Here is a 25,846-nt window from a genome sequence, read left to right as displayed (position 1 = left end):
AAAGAAAGAAAGAAAGAAAGAAAGAAAGAAAGATTGATTGATTGTGGCTGGCTGGCTGGCTGGCTAGAGAGACAGATGGACTAATTCCAGGAATCCTATTCTAGCTGCAAATCTGAAATTATTCACATGATCCCTGAATTAAAGTGGGGTTATGAATCACTACACCATTTCTCACAGAACTGAGAAACTCACTGTTAGAAGATGAGGGGGGGGGGGGACTGTTGGTGGAAGACAAATCTTTAAAACCAGGATTCTGAACCTCAGCTCGTTGCACGTCAACTCTTCCTGGCTGGGGAATTCTGGGAATTTGAAGTTCACCCTTCTTCAAGTAGCTGTAGTAGAGAAACAAGGCTCTAAAGTGTGCCTGGGCATGATTTATTTTACTTATTTATTTGAGTTAAAAGATTTATATGGCTGCCTGTCTTAAACAGCTCAGAGCAAGAGTAAAACCAGTAGCTATAAAACTGTCATAAAACCATAAATATAGGCTCCGTGTAAATACTCTGATAGCTCAAGGTAAATATTACGACTTACTCAATGTCAATTCTACTTTGGCTTCTCCAACTGGGTGAGATTTTCATCCTCCTAGTCCTTACTGAGTGCAGTTCTTCATAGGATGACGGGAACAAAGTCCACCTGTCTGATCTAGATAGCATTCCCAAATCTTAGCTAGTGAGATCCATCCAGCAATGGGAATTCTGGAAAGAAAAGATCTCAGTCTCTATGGCAGATTTTCTCAATCTCAAACTTTAAAGAGATGTGGATTTCAACTCCCAAATTTTCCCAGTTGGCCATTCTGACTGAAGAAGTACCCCTTTATAAACCCTTAGTAAGGCCACACCTGGAATCCTGCATCCAGTTTTGGTCACCACATTACAAAAAAAGAGGTTGAGACTCTGGAAAAAGGTGCAGAGAAGAGTAATTAGGATGATTAAAAGGCTTGGAGATGAAACATATGAAGAACAATTGCAGGAATTGGGTAGGGCCAGTCTAGAGAAAAGAAGGACTGGTGTGACACAATAGCAGTATTCCAGTATTTGAGGGGCTGCCACAAAGAGGAGGGGGTCAGATTATTCTCCAAAGCACCAGAAGGCAGGAGAAGAAACAATGGATGGAAACTAATCAATGAGAGAAGCAACCTGGAATTAAGGAGAAACTTCCAGATAATGAGGACAATTAACCTGTTCAGTCTTTATGTACCCTGACTAAAGTACTGACAGCTAACGGCTTCCACAAAAGCAAAATCACCAGCTTGATCCACAAAAACACACTGAGACATAATGGAGACCTAGAAGATGAACAGACCTATGGAACAGCTGTCCTGCCCTACATAAGAGGTATTACAGACAAAATCAGTAAGATATTACACAGGCATCACATCAAGACTGCCTTCAAAACAGACAGAAAAATAGCAGCCATCCTAAGAAACCCCAAAGATAAAATTGACCTGGAAAACCAAGGCATATATGAAGTCCCCTGCGCATCATGCCCGGCCACATACATTGGACAGAGCAATAGAAGAATAAGTACCTGCCTGGATGAACACAAAAATGCAGTAAAAAAGCTGGAACACACTTCCTCACTAGTCCAACACATGAAAGCCACAAGTCATAGCATCAACTTCAATGGCACCAAAACCCTAGCCACTATAGAAAACCCCAGCCACAGAATTATCAGAGAAGCCATAGAGATTGAAAAAAGACCTGAAAGCATGAATAGAAGAGATGATTCCACCAGACTGTCAATTATTTGGAAGCCTGCACTCACAAACAAAAAAAACTCCACACCACAAGCCAGGCAAACGCCTGGGCACAAACAGACCCCCCCTGATACCTCCAGCTCAAACACACCCCAACCAGGCACCCAGATGAAACCTAGCTTCCTAATAAATGATAGCCATCCATTTACTCGGAGCCAAGCCGCACTAAAAGCCTCCAATACGGGAACACAATGTTGCCAGCCAATCAAGACAAAAAAAAGCCACAAAACAGACAGAAGATATTAGAAACACCAATCAAGCAGAACACAGCAAACTCCAAGACCAATAAACACAGACCAAGACTCCCAACCAATCAGGATGAAGCAAAAACCATTCTGACACAGCAGTAGGCTAGCCCCAAATTTAAAACAGAAATGGCTGCGAAAGCCTGACTCACAGACGAACCCAATGCAGAAGCCTGATGATGGCAGATGAGATTCCGCCGAAACGTTGCTACAACTTTAAAAGCACAACTATAATGACGTGGGAAAATAACCGAACAAAGCTGAATACCATATATATATATATATATATATATATATATATATATATATATATATATATATATATATATATATATATATATATATATATATATATATATATATATATATATGTATATATATATATATATATATATGAAAACACATCTATATCTATATCTATATCTATATCCATATCTATATCCATATCCATATCCATATCCATATCCATATCCATATCTAATCTATATTTATACAACAGCAGTTCCTGGATTTGTGCACCGAAAACCAGTAGCACCAGATTGGGAAACCTGTCTCAGCAGGGAGGACGATGGCCTGGTTTTGTTCACCAGAAGGCAGCGTGCAAAGCGATGGGGCGTGAGGCCTGTTTTATACCTGACCTTCCGGTCTGAGAAGTATTGCCACATGCACAAATCCGCCACCCACCTCGTGATGGTTGAGACTGATCCTATCCATCTTAGGCTGGGCTTGGAAAACTCTCAAGGAGGGAAGCCAAGTGTGAGAAGAGAAACCCACTGGTTTCAGTTTCTCATTTTTGGGGAAATATGTCAAATTTGGGTGTGTGCAATTTCAAGTTTTTTTAAAAACAAGTTTTTTTTTTAAGTTTGCATTCATGTTTCCAAGCCTTTTCTTGCATATTGCTCGGAATACTTGTCTTCATCTTCGTATCCCTTCCAGCTACAAACATGAACAGTCCTTGAACAGATTAACAGAGTTGGAAGGAACCTTGTAGGTCATCTAGTCCAACCCCACCCACCCACCCACACACACACAAGCAGAAGACATTTCTGACAAATGGCAGGCCAGTCTCTTGATTTAAATCAGTCCTTCTTGAAATCAGGACTTAAATCAGATTTAAATCCTTGATTTAACCCCTCATTTAGTGAGCATTCAAGTTACAGCAATACTGAAAGAAGTGATTGGATGACATAAACCCTCAGTCCAAACTACACTTAACTATGGTGTGTCAGTCCCAGAACCAGCTAGGTTTATTTCCTGGTGGGGTACGTAAGAATTGTACAGATGCTCCCAGACTTATAATGATTTGTTTAGTGATCATTCAAAATTACAACAGCATTGCAAAAAGTAACTTACAATTTGTCTCCTACTTTAAACCATCACAGTATCCCCAGGATCACATCATTAAAATTTGGGCTTCTGGAAACTGGCATGTACTTACAACAGTTGCAACCTAATGAATATTCAAACAATACCCAAAGGAATTGTCCCTACAATTTTGCAGTTCTCACAACTGTCACCCAAAGGTAGACTGCTAACAAAACAAACCATTTTATATATATATACACATACATACATATGCCAATTTCAGGCAGACTGTCATGCCCCTGTTGGAGACTGACTCGAGGGAGAGAAGGAACAGCCGACAGGGAATGGAAGGTTGTGGAGGAGGCTGGGGAAGGCCAGCTGGGCAGTCAGAGGAAGACCCAGGCCCATCCCCTCTTCATCCTAGGACACGCAGGGAGGAGAGGATAAGGGACAGACGTAAATGGCATGGTCTATGGGAGAGGAAACGGCCTTGATCCTCTTCATGTGCTGCAGGTGTGAGAACTGGTTAAAAGGAGGGACATGCATATGGACCAGTGTTGGAAACAAAGCATGGAAATATCTCTAGTCTGTTGGTTCCTCTCTGAGTTTGGCATCCTTCCCAGTGTGTGTTCCGATATCTGTGTAGGTCTTCAAGCCCTTATCTTGCCTGGTTCCCTTGATTGCTTCAATGTGGTTTGTGTTATTTTTACTCTTTATAATTTATAGGCATTTTTAGTTTAACTGGCATTTCCTCCTTCTTGTAACTGCTTGTGGGGGAGTTTTTTGTCTCCAGTCAAGGATATTTGGAGCCCTGAAGCAAACTGAAGGAATAAAAGGGGCTTCACCTGTTTTTGTGACTGTGTTTATTTTGTATCCCACCCTGGGTCATCACACAGACCAGAATTTCCACTGCTAAGCAAGACAGTTGCATTCAATTTTATGGCCCTTTCCCCCATGGTTGTTAAGTGAATAATGTGGTCGTTAGGTGAATCTGGCTACCCCCTTGACCCTATTGAGAAGGTCACAATTGCTGATCACTTGACCCCCCCCCCCCACATTTACACTCATGACTGTGAGTGTGCTAATATAATTAAAACATTTACAAGAATTGAAATACTAACAGGGATTTAAAAGGTATGTGTGTTATGTAGTTGCTAGGAGATTATTGTTATTAATTCTTAAGGTGATAAGTAAAAAAAAATAAATGATTATTGGGATTTAAAGAAGGAACTAACTAAATGTTATATAAGATATAGTGATGGCACACTCTAATTGGTAATTGCGGGGGGGGGGGACTTTTTTGAAATGTTTGAATTGAAATTGAGTATTTGAAATGATGAAATAAGTATATGTGATGAAATTACAAACGTGACAGATGAAAGTACAAAGCAGAATGAATATGAAGGTATGAGAATTATTTAAAGTTATTTAAATAATATTATTTTAAAAAAATAGGTTAAGAAATTAACTGAAAATATACAAAATAAGTTTGAGGAAAGTATTTGAGAAAATTAATAGAAAATATGTTAAGTAATGATAAGATATGAAATCAAATGTGAAAGATGAATATGTAATTAAGGTCATGTTTGTGTGGAAATGTGAAAACCTGGAATCATGTTGTTCACTAAAAAAGAGGTTACTGAAATGTGGAAAATATAAAACCTTTTTACAAAAAAACCCACAGGAATAAGAGAGGAAAGATAGAAATAGAACACCTATTAACATAAGATTTGCATTAAGATATGGAACAGAGGCAGAAATTGGAATGGAGGAAATGGCACAATATTACTATGAATATTTTATGTAAGATATCAAAATTAGTATACAGATGAAAGCATTAGAAGTTGAAAGATGATTGTATTATGTACAATGTTATCATAATGGTGTGAGCATGATCAACGTAAGGTTATCAAAATTGTCAATTTTATTATTATCTGGTATCAAAATGAATGATACCCAGAAGCCACAGTTCATGTATTCAATCTACATATATAAAAGTGAAATACCACTCACACATCATCACAAAATATGCACATTCTAATATTTTCCTAATCACATTCTCATCTATAGCAGAGTCACCAACCTTTTGGACCGCAGGGACCACCAAACTCATAATTTTAAATCCCGTGGACTGGAGACCCTGGAACCCCCTCCAAAAAGTCTGCAGGAAAATTCCCTGCCCAGTTCTTTATTTGGGATCACAGGATACCGTCTCCAGCTCCGTTCTCGGGTCAGGGGAGAGAGAGAGACTTTTGGTTTCATGCAAGGAAAGCAGCAGAAGTCTTTCTTTCTCTCCCCCAAACTCCGCCTGAAATGAGTCTTTGCCGGTGCAGCCTCTTGGAGCAGGAGGCTTTGCAGGGTCCCAAAGGCTCATTTCTGGCAGAGTTTGGGGGAGAGAAAGAAAGACTTTTGCTGCTTTCCTTGCGTGCAGCCAAAAGCAGAAAAAGAAGGAAACGGAAAGAAGCAGCCCGGTGGCCAGGCCAGGCATGTGGGACAAGTGGGGCAAGTTCCCCCCCTCTGTCCTTTTCCCCCTCCCCTCACTACCTCATGTTATTCACAATGCAAGTGATGCAAGCCTTGTGTTCCCGCGGGCCATGTGGACAGTGCAGCCTTGTGTTCCTGTGCAGTCTGGATTAATTGCCTTGGGGGGGACATTTCTCTGCGGACCACCAAAATTTTCTCGCGGACCACCAGTGGTCCCTGACCCACTAGTTGGCGATCACTGATCTATAGGGATTCATCACTTTTAAATATATATAAGTACTAACTTGATACCCATGCTTCGCTACAAAACTATATGGTCGGGCTTAGTTTTTTGGGAGGAAAATAAGGGGGGAAAATTCTGCCTCTGCCTACAAGCATCTATCGGTATTCATCTGGCAAGCAACCTGTCAGTGTGTGAGAGAGTTGAGGGCTGTTTGGAAACTGAAACAATATTTGCTGTGTGAGCAAGGAGGAAACAGCAAGGAGCCTGGGCGTGGCTTAGCTCAACTGTTCTGTACTAAAGCTGCTTGGTGCTCCGAAACTGAAACTGAACCTCCACTCCTCTGCTTGTGTTTTGCCTTTGGAAGACATTTCTTTTCAGGTGGGAAGGGGAAGCATTAGAGCGTGTTAATAATAATACAGGAAATACAAATGCTCTGATGCCATTTCAAACAATCCAAGAGGAACCTACGTGCCAAATTTCAAGTTTGTAGGCTTTACGGTTCTGGAGATTTTTTTTTTTTTTTATAAATTTTTATTATTTTTTTAACATAAAAAACACAACAACAAAACATAAAAGTATCAACTCCCCCATATTTTTGTACACACAGTAAGTCGGTTGGTCCATCGGTTTTGTGCATTCACCTCATAGTCACAATTACACGGTTCTGGAGATTTTGTAAGGATGCGTGAGTGGTCTTTCACTTTTATATATATATAGACTAAAAAAAACTTATTAAAAAATCAGATGCTTGGCAACTGACTCATATTTATGACGGTTGCAATGTCCCTGTGTCAAAGTGATCCCGTTTTGTGACCTTAAATTAGTCCCTTAACAACCATGTGACTAATTTAGCAGTTGCTGTGATTCACTTAACAACAGTGGCTGGGAAGGTCATAAAATGGGGTGCAAAACTCACTTAGCAACTGTCTCACTTAGCAATGGAAATTTGGGGCTGTAGAAATTTTGTTGTGGTCACATGTCAAGGACTACCCGCAAACTGGAAGTAGCCTGGTTCACACAGGGTACTAACTGCAGGATGCACAAACATTTTTACCAACGGGCTTTGAGGAAGAGCAAGGCAACACCCTAAAACTAGATGGGGCTGGAAGATGCAGCCAGGACAAAAATTAAAGCACGTGAATGAGATTAAATCAAATGTAATTAATAGGATCGCTCTGACATATTAATTTTCTCCTGTTGAATTACAATTCTGGGTGAGCTTCCAGAAGGGTTTTGCTTAGTAACTGCAGTTATTCGCTCAACAACCCTGACAAAAAAAGGTTGTAAAATCAGATGTGCCTCACTTAAAAGCCCCCTCAGCCACAGATATTCTGGTCCCTGTAAGTCAAGGACTACCTGTATACATGCAAAAAATTCATGGTGCCCTTTAGCTCTTGGGCCTGACCCTTGACCTCTGCGCTCAGCCATGAATCAATTAGCTGAGATCACAGGATGTAAGCTGAATTTTCAACATCCAAATACATTTTTGTTAGCCTTGGAAGCCATTTTTTACTTGGAAGCTCCAAGGCTGCCACATTCAGTGCCTGGGAATTTGTGGGGGGGGGGGTTTCATAGAGGGGATTAGAAGATTTGACTCAACAACATTCTTTCTCAGAGAGTCAAAGACATGAAAAATGTTAAGATAACTGCTGCAGCAGTTATGAATCAATTATGTATGTCCAGGAAATCCTGAAATATCTACCTTTGTTTCAGGATTAGGGGCAAGGGTCTCTATGGGGTATGGCCAAAAACTCAAAAGCTCGGTACAATCAAAAGCAGAGTTTTGATAATGCTGTTGCAGCAGTTATCTTAACATTTCCCTCCCACAAAACCCCTTAGATTTGGGGCCAAACTGGCTTTTGGGGACATTTAAAAGGGGCTTCCACCAAAGCAGAAAAAAAACCTTTTGCACCTCCAATGAATTAATTTACTACCATTAATAATATCCTGATTTAATGTTCTGTGCCATGCTCCTGGCACTAGCCCACAGGAAGTCTTTAATCATGGGATATAATACAATATTGTAGAGATTTGGAGACATCTACTCAAAAGGGAAAGGGACACGGTGGCTCAGCGGCTAAGAGGCTGAGCTTGTCGATCAGAAAGGTCGGCAGTTCAGCGGTTTGAATCCCTAGCGCCACATAATAGAGTGAGCTCCCATTCCTTGTCCCAGCTTCTGCCAACCTAGCAGTTTGAAAGCATGTAAAAAAATGCAAGTAGAAAAATAGGGACCCCTTTGGTGGAAAGGGAACAGCGTTTCATGCGCCTTCAGTATTTAGTCATGGCCACATGACCATGGACAGCACTGGCTCTTCAGCTTTGTAATGGAGATGAGCACCATCCCCTAGAGCCGGGAACGACTAGCATGGATGAGCAAGGGGAACCTTCATCTTTTACGCAAAAGGGCAATTGCCACAATTCCTCCTTTGAAAGAGAGGGGCAGGACCCATAATCCCCTCATCGCTCCCCTTTCTGAAGATATATTGATTCAGGCTCCTCCCCGTCTCTCGGAGGGAGGTGACCGGGAAGCTGGCTGGCTGGCACCTGTCCTCCTGGGCATCCTGCCACTGAGGAAGACTCACTGGGTTGCCACCCTGTACAGGGAGATGCTGGGCTGGGGCAAGGTCACCAACATGCCCCATCAGGACAGGACACGGCCAGCAAGCAACTTTCCCTCTTCTGGAGCAACTGGAAAAGCAACCCGGGCATGAATGCGGGGACAGTCCTCAAGTTACGACCGCTCCGGAGATCAGAATTTCCATTGCTGAACAAGGTGATTGTTCGGTGAGTTGCAACCCATTGTGCAGTCCCTTCTTCTCACCATTGTGAGCCTTGCGGTCATTAAGCGAACCCAGCTTTGCCCCGTGACTTTGCTGGCCGGGAGACAGCTGGGAAGGTCACAAACGGTGACCAGGGGATGCTGTAGCCGTTAGGGACACATGCCGGTTAGTAGGTGCCCCAATTTTGATCGGGAGGTGGCAACAAGTGTGAAGACAGGTTGTACATTGCCAAGGCAGGTTCAAATAAAAGCTGACTGAATCGATGTAAAATGAGGACTGCCCAGATCTTACATGCCCTGCAAGCAACTAAACCCCAGATGTATCTGGGGCAGACACACCTTAGTTAAGGATAGGTTGATCTGAGGTTTATTTATTTATTAAATATTTTATTTTAAAAGAACAAAAACACAAATCTCTTTTCACATTAACAGTGTTCGTGTCGTTATTAATACATACATATCCTTTTATATATAAACACCAACTCTTATTTCTATCCTCCACCCATTTGTACCACCTATCCCAAACTGCATAATAATCTGAATCATCTTTTCCTCTTAATTCCATTGTGAATTTATCCAGTTCCGCACAATCGATTATAACCAGTGATTTTTATAAATTCATAGGGCTGGAAGGGAACTTGGAGGTCTTCTAGTCCAACCCCCTGCCCAAGTAGGAGACCCTATACCATTCCGGACAAATGGCTGTCCAGTGTCTTCTTAAAAGCCTCCAGTGATGGAGTGTCTACAACTTCTCACTGTTATTGTTCTCACTGTTAGTAAATTTCACCTTAGTTCTAGATTGTTTCACTCCTTGATTAGTTTCCATCCGTTTCTTCTAGTCCTGCCTTCAGGTGCTTTGGAAAATAAGGGGAGCCCCCTCTTCCTTGGGGCAGCCCCCCAAATATTGGAAGACTGCTATCATTTCTCCCTTGGTCTTTCTTTTCACCGGATACCCAGTTCCTGCAAATGTTCTTCACATGTTTCAGTCTCCAGCCCTCTGATCCTCTTGGTTGCTCTTCTCTGCACTCTTTCCAGAGTCTCAACATCTTTTTTTATGTTGTGGTGATCAAAATCGCATGCAATATTCCAAGTGTGGCCTCAATAGCACTGAATAAAAGTGGCACAAGCACTTCTCGTGATCTTAATGTTATCCTTCTATTGAGGCAGCCTAGGAGGGAATTGGCATTTTTGGCAGCACACAGCTGACTCATACCGTACATAAGTGGTTGTCCACTAGGAGATTTAGATTTCTTTTATATTTGCTGCTGTTGAGCCTATTCTACACCTTTGCATGTGTTTTTAATTTTGCTTTTAATAAGTTTTTTATTTTTTTTTAAACAAACATACAAAAATCACAAACAAAAAACATAAAACCATCTTCAGTTACATACAGTGTGTCAGTTGGTACTAATCTCTTGTGCGCAATCTCTACAGTCATTCCCTAATTGCTTTTTAATCCTTATATTATGTATAAGTTATATTTCTGATATAATCATTATTAATTATTTAATACTGTTACTTACATTTCATCATTTTATGTGAGCATTTGACCTAGCCTACTTTATAACATTCATTTCATCATCACCATCTATTCAATCACATTTTATCCTTACAATACTTTATCTCTAACAATTCTATTATTCTTATAATATATTACAGTATTAGAAAATATTTCACTTCTGTATTTTATTGTCTAACAATTGATAAAATAAATACCATGTTTTATAAAATTGTTTATCTTCTTGCTGTCTGATTTCAAATGCCAATTTACTCATTTCTGTGCAGTCCATAATTTTCCTCTGCATGTGGTTTTTCTTGCCTAAAGTGTAAAATCACCCAAAGCTTGAGATTAAATTAATCTGGATTAAAGAGATGCCCTGCTTTTGGAGAGTGGTCCAAGCCTTGGCAACCTCAGCAGATTTAAGACATGTGAACTTCAACTCCCAGAATTGGAAGTCCAAAGATTGAAAAGTGCTGTTTTGGAACATGGAGATTCATTCCTCAGTCGCCCAGATCACATAGAAGCATCATTCAGGGACCAGAATAATTCATATTCTTTAAAGTCATCTGGATTTGCAGAGTGCTAAAGCCCAGATAAAATAGAATAGAATAGAACGCTGGAAGGGACCATGGAGGTCTTCTAGTCCAGCCCCCTGCTCAAACAGGAGAACTATACCATTTCAGATAAGTGGCTGTCCAATGTCTTCTTAAAAGTAATGAAATCCATGTTATAAGAAAAATAACAAAGTCCATCTTCAAAAAGATTTCTTTTATTTAAGAAAACATCAAATTGGCAAAGTCCATGGTAATTCTGGATCTGACCCAACCCGGAATTACCTCACAATATTAGAAGTTAGAAACAACCCCCAAAAGTCACATTCTCCAATAGAAGTAATACGATGTTGCTTGATGTCATAAATCTCCACCTCCAGGGCCCCAAGCCTGGACAGCTCATTTCCCACGGGAAAGAAGATCCCCTAGCCATAACACTCTCTTTATCTCCACTCCTCCCACCTTAGGAATGTGTCAAGCAGGCAACTCCCCCCCACCCCCCCATGACTACCAAAAGGAAAATAAGAAAAAGAATATATACTAAGACAAACTAAAATGGCTACACTTATGACAATTTCAGGCTTGATATCACAATTTCTGGTTGAGGATTGTTGAGGATCCAAAATTTGTCAAGGATCTTGGAGTACTCATCTCAAATGATCAAAGCCCACTGTAACTACATAGCCAAAAATTAAGAGTTGTTAATCTAATCCTACGTAGCTTCTTCTCTGGTAAAATCACACTACTAACTAGAGCATACAAAACATTTGCTAGACCTATACTTGAATACAGCTCATCAGTCTGGAACCCGCATTATGTATCTGATATTAATACAGTTGAGAAAGTTCAGAAACATTTCACAAGAAGAGTTCTCCATTCCTCTATTCGTTGCAGAAGACCTTATGCCACCAGACTTGAAATTCTACACCTAGACAACCTAGAACTACGCCGCCTTCGGTCCGATCTAAGTATAGTATATAAAATCATACATTGCAATGTCCTACCTGTCAATGAATACTTCAGCTTCAACCATAACAAGAGCACACAATAGATACAAACTCAAGGTTAACCACACCAAACTTGACTGCAGAAAATACGACTTCAGCAACAGAGTGGTCAATGTTTGGAATCCTCTACCTGACTCTGTGGTTTCTTCCCCAAACCCCAAAAACTTTAACCTTAGTCTGTCTACTATTGACCTCACCCCTTTCTTAAGAGGTCTGTAAGCGCACCAATCGTGCCTACTGTCCCTGTCCTATTGTTTCTTTTTATTTTTCTTATAAATATCTATCTCATGTATTCAAAACTATGTTTATTCTTATACCTGTATCTTGTAAGCGATTGACAAATCAAATAAATAAATTAAATAAATAAATAAGCTCCTTCCACTGGTTAATTGTTCTCATTGTTCGGATGTTTCTCCTTATTTCCAGGCTGAATCTCTCCTTGTTCAGTTTCCACCCATTCTTCCTTGTCTGGCCCTCAGGTGCTTAGGAAAATAGTTTGACCCCTTCCTCCTCTCTGGGGCAGCCCCTCAAATCTTGGAAGATGCTCTCCTATCACCCATGGTCCATCTCTTCCCTAGACTAGACAGGCTCAGTTCCTGCAACGATTCATCGTATGTTTTAGTCTCCAGACCTTTGATTGTCTTAGGGAAATTACAGATTAACAGAGTTGGAAGGTACCTTGCAGGTCATCTAGTCCAACCTCCCACCCAAACAGGAGACCCTACACCATTTCTGACAGAGGGCAGCCCAGTCTCTTCTTAAAAGCTTCCAGGGATGAAGCTCCCACCACTTCTCAACTTAAAAGTTGGCTCAGACCACATGGAAAAACCGCACACCTTTGTGCAACCTCAGCAGGTTAGTGAATCCGATCCCCAGCATATGTGTGTTGTGCGACTGAAGCCAGAAAAAGCTTCAGAGCTGGTGGGGGAAATACCCTAAAATGTGGGTGGGAAGGCTGGTTGCATTAAGCGCAGATTGGCTGTACAGGAGGTCCTCAGCTTATGACCACAACAGAGCCTGACATTTATGCTGTCAAGGGAGACATTTGTTGAGTGAATTTTGCTCCATTTTATGACCTTTCTTGCCTCGGTTGTTAAATGAATCAACACAGTTGTGAAGCCAGTAACCCGTTTGTTGAGTGAACCTGGCTTCCTCCATTAACTTTGCTTGTCAGAAGGTCCCAAAAGGGGATCACGTAACCCCGGGACATGCAGGAAAGAAAGAAAGAAAAACAAGGGAAGGAAGAAGGGAGGAATGGAGGTAGGAAAGAAGGAAAAACAAGGGAAGGAAGGAAGGAAAGGAAAAGGAGGGAGGGAGGGAGGGAGAGAGGAAGGAAGGAAGGAAGGAAGGAAGGAAGGAAGGAAGGAAGGAAGGAAGGAAGGAAGGAAGGAAAAAGGGAGGGAGGCAACTAGAATGTGACTAAAGGTTGCTTGAATGCAGCTGCTCAGCTCTCACTGTGCACACTCCAAACTGCACATCCTGCAACCTCAGCAACCATTCAACACACACACACACACACCCTGCCTCTTTCAAGGATATGCAAGAACAAAACCGTGTGCATGTGTGTGTGTGTGGTCAACAAGGAAATGGCAAGTAGGTCTGGGTGTTCTGCATATGTGCAAACCACCCAGGTTTGGGTGACACTTGGCATTTCCTGTTACCACTTTGCAATTCAAGGTTGTAGTTTTGCAGGTTGTTGTTTTTTCCCGTTTCCTTCCTTCCAAAATATGGCTGCCTGGGGAATTGTGGGAATCAAAGTCCACTCATATTAAAAGTTGCCATGGTTGGAAAACATCTGCATAAAGCATTGAGTAAAACCAGGGCTCTCCAACTTTGGGCACTTTAAGACTTGTGGACTTCAACTCCCAGAATTCCCCAGCCAGCTGGCTGGGGAATTCTGGGAGTTGAAGTCCACAAGTCTTAAAGTGCCCAAAGTTGGAGAGCTGGGCTTCAGGTTACAAATCATTGTCCGGAGGTTGCCCAACTGCTCTTTGGCAACAACTTCACTCCATTTTGCTTGGCCACAATCTGGACATGGGCTGTCCAGCCTTGGCTTGCAATAGGAGGTAGTCCTCGACCTGTGACCATAATGGGGACCAGGATTTCTATTGCTAAGCAAAGCAACTGCTAAGTGAATTGTGTCGTGTCCCCATTGACTTTGCTGGTGGGACTTTTGCCAAAGGAAAACAAGACTGAACAAATATTTTATGTAGGAAGGATTAAAAAGGAATGAAGGTGTTTCGGATTAGAATTAAGATGACAATTACTCCATGGAGGGAAGTCAAAATTCCCTTCCCTTCCCTTCCTCCTTCCCCTTCCTTCGTTTTCTTTCCTTCTTCTCTTGCCTTTCCCCTTCCTTTCCTTCCCTCCCTCCTGCTTCCCACTTCTCTTCTCTTCCCTTTCTTTCTTCCTTCTTTTTCTTTTCTTTCCTTCATCTCTTCCCCTCCCTTCTTCCTCCCTCTTTGCTTCCTCCCTTTCTCCTCCCTCCTTCCCTCTTCTCTTCCCTTCTTTCTTCCTTTTCTTTTCCTTCATCTCTTCCCTTCTTCCTCCCTCTCTCTCTCCCTCCCTCCTTCCTTCCTCCCTCTCCTCCCACCTTCCCTCTTCCTTCCTTCTTTCTTCCTTTTCTTTTTCCTTCATCTCTTCCTTCTTCCTCCCTCCCTCTCCTCCCTCCCTCCTTCCTCCTCTCTCCTCCCACCTTCCCTCTTCTCTTCCCTTCTTTCTTCCTTTTCTTTTTTCCTTCATCTCTTCCCCTCCCTTCTTCCTCCCTCCCTCTCCTCCCTCCCTCCTTCCTCCCTCCCTCTCTCCTCCCACCTTCCCTCTTCTCTTCCCTTCTTTCTTCCTTTTCTTTTTTCCTTCATCTCTTCCCCTCCCTTCTTCCTCCCTCCCTCTCCTCCCTCCCTCCTTCCTTCCTCCCTCTCTCCTCCCACCTTCCCTCTTCTCTTCTCTTCTCCTTCCTTTTCTTTCCCTCATCTCTTCCCCTCCCTTCTTCCTCTCTCTCTCTGCCCCTTTCCTCTCCCTCCCTCCTCCCTTCCCCTCTTCTTTTTTCTTTCCTTTCTTTCCCCTTTTTCTTTTCCCTTGGTTGTACTTTCATCCCATTGCCAAATCCCAATCGCCACTGCAAAACAGTGGGCTCCAAGGACCAATGTGTGTGTGTGTGTGTTTCAACATGATGTTTTTCAACTGCACACACCTCCATCTTACACACCTCCATCTTGACTTTTCCCACCGGGCTCTGCAGGCCACTCTCAACTCAGAGCCTTTTAAAACAGGCGGTTGGGAGGGCAGGGCCCTTGTCCTTGTCCAAGCCAGGGGGTTGGCCATTCTGATGATCCCTCTCCCCGCCAGCCAAGCCCTGCCGGCCTGCCCCTTTTCCCAGGCTGGCAGGGTGACTCGGGGGTGCCAAGGCCCGCGGGCACCCAGCAGGAAGGCTGAGTCAGCAGCTCCCATGCAGGAAACCTGCCGAGTCACTGCAGAGTGGCTGGTGCCAGGGAGGGGAGGAGAGGGAGGGGAGAGGCCACGCAGCCCAACAGGTAGAGACTCCACAGAGAACCCACACAACATCGGCTGTCACGGCAGCCTTATCCGCGGTTATCTCTCCAAACCAGTTTTTCGGGATCTTCATTCCCCCCACAGGCTGAGTCATCCTGTCCACTGGGCTCAGCCCCGGCTCCGTGGGCCACGCAAACACAATGGCAACTCCATTGGGTGGAGGCGGCCCCTTTATCTTTGAGGCGGGGGAGGCTGAGGGTCCCCCCATTTGCTGGAGTGGGAAAGACGTGGAGTCGCCCGTTCCCCTCGCACAGCATTTCCTCCTCATCTGGCAAAACATTCCTCCCAATGGGGAAACTTCACGGAAAGAGAGAGAGCCTCCACCAACTTGTCCCATGCAGCGGGGAACTCTGCACATGGGCAGGGACACTGTTTGCTGGCTGTACCTGATGGCAAGCCAGCTCTGCCTTGAGGACATGAAGGCTTTGCATCAATTGGTCAGGATAAAGCAGGATTTCTCAACCTCAGGCACTTGAAGAGGGGTGGACTTCACTCCCAGAATTCCCCAGCTGGCATGCTTTAATTTTGGGAATTGAAGTCCACCCATTTGCAAGTGCAGAGGTTTTGAAATACTGCCATAAAAGGCTCCAACATGGCTTGATTGAAGCCCATATAAAGTTCCTGCTTGGTATGTTTGTGGCTGGGGAATTCTGGGAATTGAAGTCCACCCATCTCCAAGTCTCCAAAGTTGGAAAACATGGCTCTAAGTTATTCAGGTTGGCTTTTCCCAACCAAGCCTCCTCCCCACGCCTCCTCTTCCCGGTCCCTTTCACGTAGAGACAAGCAACCGATCTAGAAGGCAAGAAAAAAAACACGGGGCATTTTCACCCAAATTTGCCTTTTTCACGAAGAGACAATAAGAGAAGTTGAAAACCAAGCCTCTTTCTCCGAAAAAGCGTCCAATTTTAGGCTTTGGTAGGGCTTCCACCCCAATGGGGATTTACACGATTTTGGTTTGTTTTTTCAAGAAAGTAATTCTCATTCGCCATCTGAAAAGATCTTTATGAAGAGATTAAGAAATCCCCGCATTGTGTTTTGCTCTCCTTTCAAAGGAAGTATGACGCTGCCAGCTTGGCAACCCAGCCTTACCCTCGCTCCACCTAACGGATAGCTGCCAACTTTATGATTATGACTATTTCATTTTTCCCCCTTGCTTGCAAAGCCAAACCAGCTCCGTTTTCCCTGACAATTCATTTGGGACAATTAATTCACAGGTTGGAGGATTTTAAAGCAATTGCTGCTTCTAGTTCCTGTCTCCAAGCCCACGGTGCCCGAGGAAGTTACTTCCTAATCCCAGCTGGGAAAACTAACATGCATATTGGCTTGTTCCTTCAGACGTTTTCGGAGATTCCTTCCCCTCCATCCTGCATGTCAACATCCCTAAAAAAAATATGAATTCTATCCCCAACCTTTGCAACAAATCGAACCCATCGATAAAACCGATAAAACACACTACAGGTAGTACTCAGCTTACGACTTCAATCGAGCCCAAAAATTTTGTTGCCAAGGGAAACGTTTGTTTGGTTAATTTTGTCCCATTTTATGAACTTTTGTTCCACCGCCGTTAAGTGAATCGCTGCCCAGAGAGCAACCTGGTTGTTCAGCAAATTTGGCTCCCCCATGGACTATGTTCGTCAGAAGGTCACAAAAAGTGAACATGGCAACCGTCATAAGTATGAGTCAGTTGCTACACATCTAATTTGGGGGGGGTTTGCTCACGTGAGTCATGGGCACACTGCAACGGCCATAAGGATGAAAAGCAGTCATACGTGTAAACTTTGAATGGTCACTAAGCGTTGTAAATTGAGGACGACCTTTAGAGAAGAAGATCGCCAGTGATGCAATAAACAAGCCAGTCTCGAAAGATCAGCTTGGAACCCAGTCTCCGAATCAGGTGCCTGCTTACACACTTGCACTATCGGTGCAAAAAAAAAAAAAATCAAGGGAGCAAAAGGAATGGGGTGGGAGGTGGACCTGGCCCCACCCAAAAAGAGCTCCCCGAAGCAAAGACAAAGATTTGCAAAACTGTCAATCACCTGTTGGGTCAATGTCAAATTTGATTTTGGCTGGAAAGTGTTAAGATGCTTTCTCCATGCAGAAAGCAGAGCTCAGGATGACAACTCTCGGCACGGGAGAAAATGAAGGGAAGAAGATAAACCGATGACTTACCAGAGATTGGCAGGACCAACAGGCAGAGGTTCCACAACATGGTGTGCCAAGGAGAGGGGGATTGTTGGTGTTGGTGCCAGGGGCCACAAAACGTGCCTTGCACACTTGCCCTCAGTCCCCCCCGAAAGTCTTGACAAGCTCTAACAATCCGTCCTTGGCTTCTCACCGGCAAACCCGAGCGAAGGAATTGGCCACACTCTCCACTTGTGTGTGCCACACACACACATACACCCGCTCACGCCCGCAGGAGAGAAGCGCGGAGTCCCATAGTGTTGTCACCGACTGCCTGGAGGAAAGCCGGGGTCCACAGGCGTCTTTGGTGGGCATCCAGGTTGGGGTGGTTGGATGGGGGGGCGAGCAGTGGGTTTCTCTCCTTCCAGATCCCGCATGAAAGTTGTGGTGAACTCCGCTGAGGCGCTTGTGCTTGTGTTTTGAAACTCGACAACCTGTTCCTCACACATAGGACTGGAGGGAGGGGGAAGCCAGCCAGGGAAGAAATATTATTAACCTGTTTAGCAAGTTTGAACAGGTGTTTCTCAAAGGGGGGTGGCGTGAGGTTTCGTTTATAAAGGGAAAAGCCTTCACAAGTGTGTGTGTGTGTATGTGTGTGCGCGCGCCAGAGTGCTTAGCGGCCATGTCAAGTCATCACAATTCCTTGAGGTGGCAACTCCGAGGCTGGGGGCCAAAATGGGGGACTCGGGGGGGGGGCTTTGAGGACCCCAGGCCCTAAAGATGGAATACCTGAAGCCTGAAGGATCGATGTGGGTTGTAGGGAACCCCAACAAGAGGGGTTTTCCTCCCACAGGGCCTGCTTGTGATGACCCAGGGTGGGATACAAAATAAACACAGTCACAAAAACAGGTGAAGCCCCTTTTATTCCTTCACTTTGCTTCAGGGCTCCAAATATCCTTGACTGGAGACAAAAAACTCCCCCACAAGCAGTTACAAGAAGGAGGATATGCCAGTTAAACTAAAAATGCCTATACATTATAAAGAGTAAAAATAACACAAACCACACTGAAGCAATCAAGGGAACCAGGTAAGATAAGGGCTTGAAGACCTACACAGATATCGGATCACACACTGGGAAGGACGCCAAACTCAGAGAGGAACCAACAGACTAGAGATATTTCCATGCTTTGTTTCCAGCACTGGCTCATATGCATGTCAGTCTTTTTAAACAGTCCTCACAGCTGCAACCCATGAAGGGGATCAGGGCCCTTTCCTCCTACATAGACCACGCCATTCACGTCTCTCCCTTATCCTCTCCTCCCTGCATGCCCTAGGATGGAGAGGGGATGTGCCTGGATCTTCCTCTGACTGGTGAGCCGGCCTCTGCCCTTCCCCAGCCTCCTCCACAACCTCCGGAGCCACACTTCCATTCCCTGTCGGCTGTTCCTCCTCTCCCTCGGAGTCAGTCTCCACCAGGGGCATGACACTGCTCGTTTCAGACATCTTTTCCTGTGCTCCCTTTACAACAATTTCGTTTAGTGACTGTTCCAAGTTAGGACAACCCTGGAGAAGTCGACTTGCAACCTTGATCCTTGTAACTTACAGGAGAGTTGACGTGGACAAAATCCAGGGGCTTGGCAACTGATGTGTAACTCACGACAGTTGTAGCATCCGGGGGTTACCGATTGTGACCTTCCCATCCAGTTTCCGGCAAGCCAAACCCGTGGGAGAAGTAGAATTCGCTTAACAGTGGAGACTCACTTAAGAACTTGTGGCAATTTGCTTAACCACCAGGGCGAAAAAAAAATTGGGAGAGGCTCGCTTAAACGACTTTCCTTTGTGTTGCAAGGGAAAAGTCAGAGCCTAATTGTGGTCATAAAGCGAAGACCACCTGTATGTATATTATTTTTTCAAAAGAAACGTGCTCCCCAGCCCTCTTGAGCCCATCCAGACAAGCTCCCAGCAGTTATACTGCAGTTGCTTATTGCAACCAAGCTGTTCCTTTATGTATTGCAGGAGGGTTTCCTCAATTTATGACTGCAATTGAACCAAAATCTTTGTTGCTGAGCGAGACAACTATGATGTGAGTTTTGCTCCATTTTACAACCTTTGTTGCCACTGCTGTTAAGTGAACCACCGCCATTGTTAAGTGAGTAACACGGTAGTGGAGGGAATCCAGCTTCCCCACATGCTGGTCAAAAGGTCACAAAAGGGGATCACATGATCAGGATGTTGCAATCGTCATAAGTACGAGTCAGTTGCCAAGCGGCTGAATTTGACACACACACATACACACCCTGGGGATGCTTGCAACAGTCGTAGGTCTGACTTTTTTCCCAGCGCCGTTGTAACTTCGCTCAACAAATCATCGTAAATCCAGAACTGCCTTGTATTTTTTTTACTCATTTATATGCCACCCGCCTTGCTGTCCGGAAACTCTGGGCGGCTTCCTTGTGGGTTGAAAATGTTTTCCCCTTTTTTGTGCTTTGCAGTTTTAATAGTTTTGTACCTGTGTTTTCCTCGTTTAAGGAATCCCCTGGAGGACTTTGGCCATCCAAAGGGGATGCCAGTCCCTGAACACAGCAGGCCCCTCCCAGCTCCCGTGGCCACAGATTCTTATCTTGGCTCATCCGCCAGGAGGGAAGCTCGCCTGGCAGACACACCTGCTTGGCATTCCTTCCCCAGCACCCGCGTGAAAGAGAATGGCTGCCCAGCCCTCCTTCACGCCCCGGCCATCCGACCTGCTCGGCAGGAAGCGAAATCTTGCTGACTGGAAGGGCTGTGCTCTGAGGAGGATTTCTATTTTATGCTGCGGTTGGCCTTTTTAAAAAGCCCCAGGTTTTCCACAAGAGATTGGACAGCCATTTGTCTGGAATGGTTATAAGGCTCCCCTGCTTCAATGGGGGTGGGTGGGGGGGGGTTGGACTAGAAGATCTCCAAGGTCCCTTTCAGCCCTACAATTCTATGATTCTAATAGCTTGGGCAGGGGGGTGGACTGGAAGACCTCTGAAGTCCCTCCCAACTCTGTTCTTCTGCATTTCAGTGAGGTCCAGTTGTTCTTTGGAGACTGTTCGGGCACAGCCTGCAGTTTTCTTGGCAAGATCTTTCAAGAAGTGGTCGCCATTGGCTCCTTTTAGGGCTGAGAGAGGGACTAGCACAAGACCACCCAGCCGGCTTCGTGCTGTTGGAAGAATTATATCCTTCTGGGTTCAGTTCCAAGTGGGGGAAGAGAGACCCTTAATCATATACCTTCTGTTGGGCCCCACCTTAGTGTTTTCTGTTCCTTTCCAAGAAATGTATCCCACTGACTGTCAGACTCCCAAAGGCGGGGGTCTTAGCTAACTTTGTAGGCTTTGTCTGGATCATATGGCTGCTGGCTGATGCAATCTTCACAGGCCAGGTGTTAAGATGGGTAGCGGGCTTTGTTACGTAGAATACTCTGGCCCAGGCTTTAATGGCCCGCCCATTAACAAGGGGGAGGGGGCTGAGCTTCTGCTTCTGAAGTGAGTTTCTGCTTCTGAGTTTCTACTTCTCTTTTTAGGGGAAATATTCTGCCTTTTTAATATTTCCTAGGATATTCCATTTTCCTAGGAGAGGGGTGGGTGCTAACTTCCTACAATGCCTAAGGCAGGAACTCACCATCTCCGGGTTATTGACGGACACCAAAATTGGCTCTCTAAAATTTGTTGCGTTGTGCCTTATAACCAGGGTTGGGCTTCAAAAAATTTAACAAGGGGTTCTCTCTTTCCAGTTGCTGGGTGGGCGTGGCCATGGTGGGCGTGGCCTAGTCAGCCTCCTGCACCACAGCTGGGGGGGCAGTGTTTTCACCCTCCCTGGGTTCCAAAGGCTTTCCTCGAGCCTCCGGGAGGGCAAAAATGGCCCTCCCTGGGCTCCAGAGGCTCTCTGGAAGCTGGAAACAGGCCCATTTCCGGCCTTCTCAAACTTCCGGAAGGCCCGTTTTTCACCCTCCCCGACCCTCTGTACTTACCTGCTTCCAAAACGGGCCATGTGGGGACTCCTGGGAGGGGTGGAGTGGGCCAGGCCAGTCATTGCAACTACCGGTTCGGCAAACCAGATGTAAAATTACAATACTGCAAGTGACTTCTGCTGACTGCCGGCTGGCTGCAATTTTGCAGTTCAAATCCCACCAGGCTCAAGGTTGAGTCAGCCTTCCATCCTTCCATGGTGGGTAAAATGAGAACCCCGATTGTTTGGGGCAAAAGGCTGATTCTGTAAACTGCTTAGAGAGAGCTGGAAAGCACTATAAAGCGGTATATGTCTTAAGTGCTATTGCTATATTCTACTTGCAGAAACCTGAAAGAAGGTTAGATGGCAGCAAGCAAAAATATTTGGAATATTTCAAGTCTTTGCTGCCATCTAGCTGTGAACTAGATTTGTGTCGTCTAGCAATTATACTCCTCAGAAAGCACAATGGCTCCGTTTACAACAACTTGCTCCATTGAACCCAAATCGCACTGTGGCTTAGCTCACTTAACTCACTTACCACCTTCCTTAATGATGAAGTTTCTGATTGTGTTTGTAAGATGAGGACAACCAAGATAAACATATGATGAACAGTTGCAGGAACTGGGCCTGGCTAGTCTAGGGAAGAGAAGGACCAGGGGAGACAGGAGAGCAGTCTTCCAATATTTGAGGGGCTGCCCCAGAGAGGAGGAAGGGGTCAAGCTATTTTCCAAGGCACCTGAAGGCCAGACAAGGAATAATGGGTGGAAACTGAACAAGGAGAGATTCAACCTGGAAATAGGAAGAAATTTCCTTGACAGTGAGAACGATCAACTCATAGAACAGAAGTTGCCTTCAGAAGTTGTGGGAGCTCCATCACTGAAGGCTTTCAAGAAGAGACTGGACTGCCATCTATCAGAAATGTGTAGGGTCTCCTGCTTGGGCATGGAGTTGGACTAGATGACCTACAAGGTCCCTTCCAACATGGGAAGCCCACTTACATTGGAAAACAGCTAGCTAAGTCTCTATAGATAGAGATTCTCAGTCAGCCAGGTCATGCTTGTCCCAAAGGTGCTTATTCCAAAATACTTTCTTCGGGGTGTTTTTTCCTTGAAAATGTTTCTCTTCTCATCCAAGAAGTTTCTTCAGTTTAGACTGAATGGTGGGAAAGGGAAGGATTTATATGCCTTGCAATCCTCTGGCCGTTGGCACTCTTCCTGAGAGTCACTGAGCCACTTGGAGGTTTGTCTGTGCCCTCAGGGTCACCTGAATAGTGCAAATGGGCGTGGAGCAGTGGTGGTATTCAGCCAGTTCTCACCAGATCAGGCGAACCAGTAGCAAGAATTGGGCGTGGGTCGCCGAACCGGTAGTAGGTTCTGGCTGGCCACACCCACAACCCAGTTGCCCTCCCACCCGATGCTTGCTCACCCTACCCGCCTGCCTGACGTTCGCCTAAGGTATTTCTTTCTTCCCCCGCAACAATCAGCTCACCTGTGCCGGGACTCCCCTTGCTGAGGCCCAGGAAGGCAAAAAATGGCTCAGCCCCCCTTCTCCATTTTTTGCCTTCCTGAGCCTCAGAGGAGCCTTAGGGGAGCAAAAATGCCCTCCTCGAGAGGCTCTTCTGAGGCCCAGAAGGCCCCAAAATCAGGTGGAGGCTGTAAAAAAGCACAAAAAAGCCATGCCCACCCAGTCACATGGCCACGCCCACCAAGCCACGCCCACAGAACCGGTAGTAAACACTGTTGAATCCCACCACTGGCGTGGAGTTTTCTTGAGACTGCTGAAAGGATTGTGTTGTACTTTTTCACCCAACACAACGCAACATACGTGCACACTTTAAGCCCAAGAACACATTAAGGGAGAAACTTGTCCACCCCAAGGTGTAAAACACCCAGCTGCAAACTGAGCAATGTGGCATATGCTGCTGCTGTGCAGATCTGTTGTACGTTGGAGAAACGAATGACCACTTCACAAATGCATGGCACAACTTAAGAGAACAAACCCATCAAGAGACGATTCAGCAGTCCATCCATCTGCCTGGGGAGGGAGGAAATGGGCCTCCCGGGGGCTATGGAAGTCCAAAGACAGGCCCGTTTCTGGCCTCCAGAGGGTCTCCGGAGTCTGAAGAACCCATTTTTTACCCTCCCAGAGGCTCGAGGGAAGCTTCCCGAACCCAGGAGAGTGAAAACGCCCCCCACCAATGGTACAGGAGGCCGATTAGGCCACGCCCACCATGGCCATGCCCACCCAGCAACCCGGGCAGAGAATCGGTTGCTAAATTTTTTAAAGCCCACCCTTGGGAGGAACACGACCCCACCCACCTCCTGTACACCACACAGTCCTTTCAGCAGTTCCAAGAAGGCTCCACACCTGTTTGTACTGATTCAGGTGACCCCCTGAGACCATAAATAAATCCACAAGGACTCTTTGAGAATTAATATTGGAACCCTCAGAGCGACCAGATGACTGCTAAAAATATAATCCTTCTATTCCTTCCCAGTTAATCAGAACTGAAGAAGCTTCTTGGATCAGAAGGGAAATGTTTTCAAAGGGAAAAAAACATGCCCCCCTTCCTTTCTAGCATTGGAAAAAGCACCTTTGGAACAACTAGATGACTCCAAATTCAAGCCAATACACAGCCACAAACGTTTGTTGGACGATTGTGCTCCAGCTATCATGGTTGCATTTGCAGAACTTCTTACTTGTGAGGAAGCATTGATTTTTCACTCTGTAGCCCACTCTTCAAGCACGGTGGCATTTGCTGGTATCAGTTTGACCCAGAGGTGGTATCCAGCCGGTTCTGACCAATTCTGGAGTAGCGGAAATTTTGAGTGGTTTGGAGAACCAGCAAATCCCACCTCTGACTGGACCCGCCCCATCTGTTCTCTGCCTCTCATTTAGTCCCAGATGATCGGCTGGATCTTCTTCGGTTGCTCTGCACAGGAGAATGGAGCTGGAAAGCTGGTCAGTGGGGTGGGGAGGGAATGGGATTTTGCCATAACCTTCCTCCAGGAGTGGTAGCGGGATTGAGATTTTGCAGTATCCTTCCCCTGGATAACTACGCCCCACCAAGTCACGCCCACCAAGTCATGCCCACAGAACTGGTAGTTAAAAAAAATTGAATCCCACCACTGGTTTGACCTTAACTTGCAGAAAGTTACACCGAATGGACCTTTTGCAGCCCAAGAAAATTTTGGGCATCTTCTGGTGGCTGATGGCATAGCCACAGTTGGACTCCAGTCCAGCAATGAGTTAGCACCGAGTTGCATAAGAGTGAATCATGGTGAAAACAACTCTTGCTTAACTTGGCATTCCAGTAGTGGCACCACCATATTTCTCAACCTTGGCAGCTTGAAGACGTCTGGACTTCAACTCCCAGAATTCCCAGCCAACACGGGTAGATTTCAACTTCCAGGGCAGGAGGCCCAAGTGACCAGCAGAGTTCTCCAGGGATGACTAAGGGGAAGTGGAGGGCCTTCGACTCACTCCTCCAGCCAGACTTTGGGATGGATTTCCAGATAGGCAGAAAGTTTCCTGCAAGAACAGACCCATCCCTGAAATGGTTGGGCAGCTCAACCAGCAGGCCTGAGCCAGATGGGGGCTGAAGGGTCCAGGAGAGTCCTTTTTACCTGGATCTCACCTCCCTTCAGGCTCTGGGTCACCTTCAGAGCAAGCCCAACCTGCCTTGTTCAATGAATGATGCCACAGCTTCCCTCCGGAAGTTGTGGCTGCTCTGTCACTGGAGGTTTTTGAAGGAGAGACTGGACAGCTACTTGTCTGGAATGATCCAGGGTCTTCTGCTTGGCCAGTGGGCTGGACTAGAAGACCTCCAAGGTCCCTTCCATTCTGTTTCAAGCAGATATAGGCCATTTGGTCTCCACCAACATTTGGGGTCGACCTTGTCGGGGATGTTGGCAGCTGAAATCCAATCCTTGGCAGGCAGCTCCAGGCCAAATGTCCTATTTATTCACTTCTACAACTCCACACAAGGCTTGGTTTGATCCAGGGGAAGCAACTTTGGGTTCCCCGAGTTCTCTTTTCTCTGCCCCCAGGCTAGAAATAGCCAGGGTTACCCTGTGGTAAGATGCGTGGCCGATGAATTTGATAAATAAAAATAAAAAAAATCCTGAAGTTTTGTGCTGACAGGAAGATTGTCTGCCTTTTGGGAGGAAACGTCCAATGCTCCGAAGAGATTCAGCCAACGTAGGAGATGTGCACAAAGAGGGAACGGAACGCAAACCATCAAGAAGTTCCTTCGTTCCGGCATTTCTCAAAATGGGCTGGTTCAGAAGGAATCCTGGGAGTTTAAATCTTTCTGCTGCTTCCTGGGTTTTGGCAGCAGCTCAACAGGTAGCGGCA

General features: G+C 45.3%; 1 protein-coding gene across 2 annotated transcripts in view; it reads right to left on the bottom strand.

Annotated features, from left to right (window-relative positions):
* The window catches only part of NECTIN4 (nectin cell adhesion molecule 4), a 125,779-nt gene extending 107,744 nt beyond the window's left edge, over positions 1-18,035 (bottom strand). Inside the window, exon 1 of one of the 2 annotated variants that reach the window (XM_026716402.2) lies at positions 17,573-18,035. In XM_026716402.2, the coding sequence (XP_026572187.1) occupies positions 17,573-17,612 (40 nt within the window). In that variant the 5' untranslated portion in view covers positions 17,613-18,035. The remainder of the gene's footprint in view (positions 1-17,572) is intronic. The other variant, XM_087914201.1, reaches the window with a different exon arrangement.
* Positions 18,036-25,846: the final 7,811 nt, after the last annotated feature.

This window comes from Pseudonaja textilis, chromosome 16 (genome assembly GCF_049901715.1).
Source record: "Pseudonaja textilis isolate UNSWEBS1 chromosome 16, rPseTex1.2, whole genome shotgun sequence".
Taxonomy (NCBI): domain Eukaryota; kingdom Metazoa; phylum Chordata; class Lepidosauria; order Squamata; family Elapidae; genus Pseudonaja; species Pseudonaja textilis.
Note: the sequence above shows the minus strand (reverse complement) of the source record. Positions and strands in the feature narration are given on the sequence as shown.